We start from the raw sequence: 4106 nt of genomic DNA on the forward strand, positions 1-4106 counted from the left end.
CCCCTTTTCCTCTCCTTCCCCTTAATAAATAACGTTACTTTGAGCTGTGCGTTTGGGTCCGTCCTTCCCCGTAACAGGCATGTCTCTAAAAGGGAGACTTGTTGGTACCCAAATATATAAATATACAACAAAATTTTTAGCTGTAAATGGACCGCTAAAGTCTCTGAAAGAGAGTAAAGTCTGGCCAACAGATTTAGGGGTTTTGAGGAAAATATCAGGCTGTAGTCCCTTAAGCCCCCCCGCCCCAGACAGTGCATCATATTTTGTGATGTTTTGTATGTAAAATGTACCACTTAGTGACAAAAAAAATGTAAAAAAGTAAAAGAAAATGTAAATAGTCAAGTACAAGTAGGCTACAGTACACTTCATTATATTAAGAATTGGTTCTAGTATTTTGTCTTTTCTGTTTTTAGAAAGATTCTGTCTTTGTTACAGTGTTAAAAAAGACAACACAACACAGAAAAAACTATAGGCAAGGCAAGGCAAGGCAGCTTTATTTGTATAGCACATTTCAGCAACAGGGCAATTCAAAGTGTTTTACACAAAATCAGTTAAGCAGATAAAACACAGGTACAAACAGTTAAAAATCATAAGCATTACAAACCGGTAAAACACGTGAATAAAAGTTACAATGCAGCATAAGAAATTTAAAGAAATGAGCAGTCATTTAAAGAAAGGCAGCATCAAAAAGAAGGGTCTTCAACCTTGATTTAAAAGAACAGAGAGTAGAAGCAGACCTGCAGCTTTCTGGGAGTTTGTTCCAGATATGAGGAGCATAGAAACTGAATGCTGCTTCACCCGGTTTAGTTCTGACTCTGGGGACAGAAAGTAGACCTGTCCCAGATGACCTGAGAGGTCTGGGTGGTTCATAGTGTAGTAGCAGATCAGAAATGTATTTTGGCCCTAAACCATTAAGTGATTAATAAACTAGCAAAAGTACTTTGAAATCAATTCTTTAAGGTACAGGAAGCCAGTGTGAACACTTCAGAACTGGAGTGATGTGACAACATAATATTGCCCAATGTTTCTATATTTTGTCCACCACATCTCAGCAAAACTAAAATCTACAACTGCATTATTCAATCATTGATTGTAAAAAGTGATTGTCTAAAGTCTAAAGAATTAGCCTACCACATTGAGTTAAATCTACATTTTTGCCAAGTCATCTAGTAGGCTAGCCTTTTTAAAATTATACATTTTATAAATGTAATGGACTTAAATTATAGGACTGTTGTGTTGTATTACGCTTCATCTTTTATAAATGTGGTCACTTGTGTATTTTTCAATACTCTCTTAACTTTTCTAACCATCTACGCCAACTTGGAACAGTCATGTGAATTAACGCTGGTTTCAGTGAGGCTTTAAACAGCTCTGCTGCTCCAGACTCAATGCAGCCTTTTAAAGTGACGGAGACGCTGTAATTTGAGAGTAGCAGAGAGGTATTATTAGCCAAAAACCGAAGCGCGGCACTTGAGACATCCAGATGTTGCGTTTGAGGCAGCAAGTGAAGTCGGGAGTAGCCTACAACTGTAGAAACAAACTTTAATACATTGCTTTTCCTGTTCACCAGCACTAATGGAAACTGACAGGCTCGATTAAAGATAGAGAAGGGAGGCTGTTATAACATTTCACGCCATTTTACCTTGTTTGGACAAAAGGATATTAACAGAACGTGAAAGCTACAACAAAGCCTCAATTTAAATGCGCCGCTTGGACGTTAAAACCTGATTGAAATGTTTGTGTTTCTACGCCAGGTTGGAGTTAAATAGTCCACCAGGCTGACACTGTCGTTAAAATAACGTTTCAAACTTTAACATTTCATATTTGTCAGCGTGTTTCGGACAAGTGGGCATCATGGCTTTTCTTCACTTGCTCCTGTGTGCCGGGGTGTTATCATTGCCGCTGTGTGGAGCCTTTTTCCGCGGTCCGTTACAACCGGAGATGTCTAACGGCACCTTTCATCATTATTTCGTGCCGGACGGAGAATACGAGGACAACGACGACCCGGAGAAATGTCAGATGCTTTTTAAAATGACCGACGAGCGAAAATGCGGTCTCGACGAGGACCAGGAAGCCGTCATACGGGATGATTTCACTATCATCAAGAGGCAGATTGAGGACTCGGCCAGGGTGCTGGAGGGGATCGGGAAAAGTATCTCGTACGACCTGGACGGAGAGGACAGCTACGGGAGATACCTGCGGAGGGAGACGGCTCAGATAAGCGAGGCGTTTACAAACTCGGAGAAATCTCTGCTGGAGCTGGAGGTGAAATTCAAGCAGAGTCAGGAGAGCGAGCTAAAGGAGGATCACCGGCTCAACGAAGACTTTCTCAACATGATTGTGCACACACGGGACGTCCTGAAGGACACGCTGGACATTTCTCTGGGACTGAAGGACAAGCACGAGCTCCTGTCTCTGATCATCCGCAGCCACGGCACGAGGCTGAGCAGACTGAAGAACGAATACATGAAGTACTGAGAGAAAGTAGTTCCTTCACGTCTCGTTACAGTACTTTTTATTTTTGTTGTGGTGGAGTGTGTGACCATGAGACAGGAGTTAAGCAATTTTAGCAATCATATCAGGGATAAAAACTAAACTTAAAAGGCCAGTTCACCTAAATAAAAAAACAAATACATTTTCTCGTTTAACTCTAGAGCATTGTTTCCCAACTTGGGATTGGGTTTTCTTCCAAAGGGTGAAAAAGAAAGTGAATGTCTGAGGTCACAAGCTTGTTAATGGGATAGATAAGGGATAGGTATGAAGAACAGTTTTTAATTCATTTAAATTAAATTAACTTTGCTGTTTATTTTTGTAAAATACTCAGCAGTTCACCTTTTTTAATTCTGCATAATATTACTCAGAAATATTCAAACCAAACAATCTGATCAGTTTTGTAAGAGGAGTTGGTCACTGCACACAGCTTATCAGGTACACGTGATCCGTGATGAGAGGTTGCAGGTACTCTGTGTTTCACTTTAAAGGGTCAGAAACAAAAATGTTTGGGATTCACTGCTCTAGAGGTATGTAGCCATGCAGCAATATAGTTTTGGTTGAAATTGTCCAGGTTATGATCTCCAAAGCTGGATTACAAAACGGGAAAAGAAGGCAACTGCCCCAAACACTTCCATTGGCCCTAAAAATCATTTTGGAAATATGGTTACTTGCAAATGTTGCCAATTTATACTACTAAAGTACAATTTCAACTATGATGGGTCCTGCACCGGACCTCATGGCCCTGTTTTGTAGAGGCGCCATGTGTCAGATTTAGTTTAGCTATTAGTATTAGTTTAGCAGATTAGTATTTTAGCTTATGTGGTCCATATTCCTAATTGAAGTTGTGCTTCAAAAATAAAAATGTAATATTGTGAGAGAAATAAACAGTGTTCCATTCATGGCAGAAATCTTCATAAGGGATGACTTAAAAACCTTAGCATTTAAAACCAAAACTATCTCCGTTGCTAGGAACTGCTGGTGGTAAAGTTAGAAAACGTATTGTTTTAAACTTAAAAAACAGTTTGTTGGACTGTATCTGAAACCAACAATTTTAAAATGTATAAGACAATGAGGAGTGGGCAATATGCATGATATCCTCTTATACAGTAAATGCAATTTTGTATGATGATATTTTCAAGCCAATTAAGAAGTTGGTAAAAAATAACCAGAAAGATATGCATGTTTTTTGCAGACCCAGCAAACTAAATACAGAATAAATCAAAGTACTTTATCATATTGCTGGAAATAAAAATCTGTGATTTGCGATGCACCCAGAGATATTAAACAGCTACCGAGCTATAAACAGTATGGCATAATCTTTACACAAATATCATCTTACTGTGTCAATTATTATATTTGCCACTCCTAGAGACCCATGGTAGTGGTCATTGCACACCATACAAACACACAATAGTAAAATTACTTAATTCTAAAATGTCTGAATACAAATTACTTATATTTTACAATAAATAATGTACTAATGCAATAATGTTAGTTAACATCATCTGTCCACCAATCAATATGCCTATTATGGCCATTTTTGTAAGTGCATTGAATTTGACTGGACACAGTCACAGGTTTGTGCGTGTGTTAGTGTGAGTGTGTGTGTGTGT

General features: G+C 38.7%; 1 protein-coding gene across 1 annotated transcript; it reads left to right on the forward strand.

The window, feature by feature from the left end:
- The first annotated feature begins 1419 nt into the window (after positions 1-1419).
- Positions 1420-4106, forward strand: fibinb (fin bud initiation factor b). Its single transcript, XM_034872128.1, has one exon. The coding sequence runs from the start codon at positions 1855-1857 to the stop codon at positions 2476-2478; it is 624 nt and encodes a 207-aa protein (XP_034728019.1). The 5' UTR covers positions 1420-1854; the 3' UTR covers positions 2479-4106.

This window comes from Etheostoma cragini, chromosome 1 (genome assembly GCF_013103735.1).
Source record: "Etheostoma cragini isolate CJK2018 chromosome 1, CSU_Ecrag_1.0, whole genome shotgun sequence".
NCBI lineage: Eukaryota > Metazoa > Chordata > Actinopteri > Perciformes > Percidae > Etheostoma > Etheostoma cragini.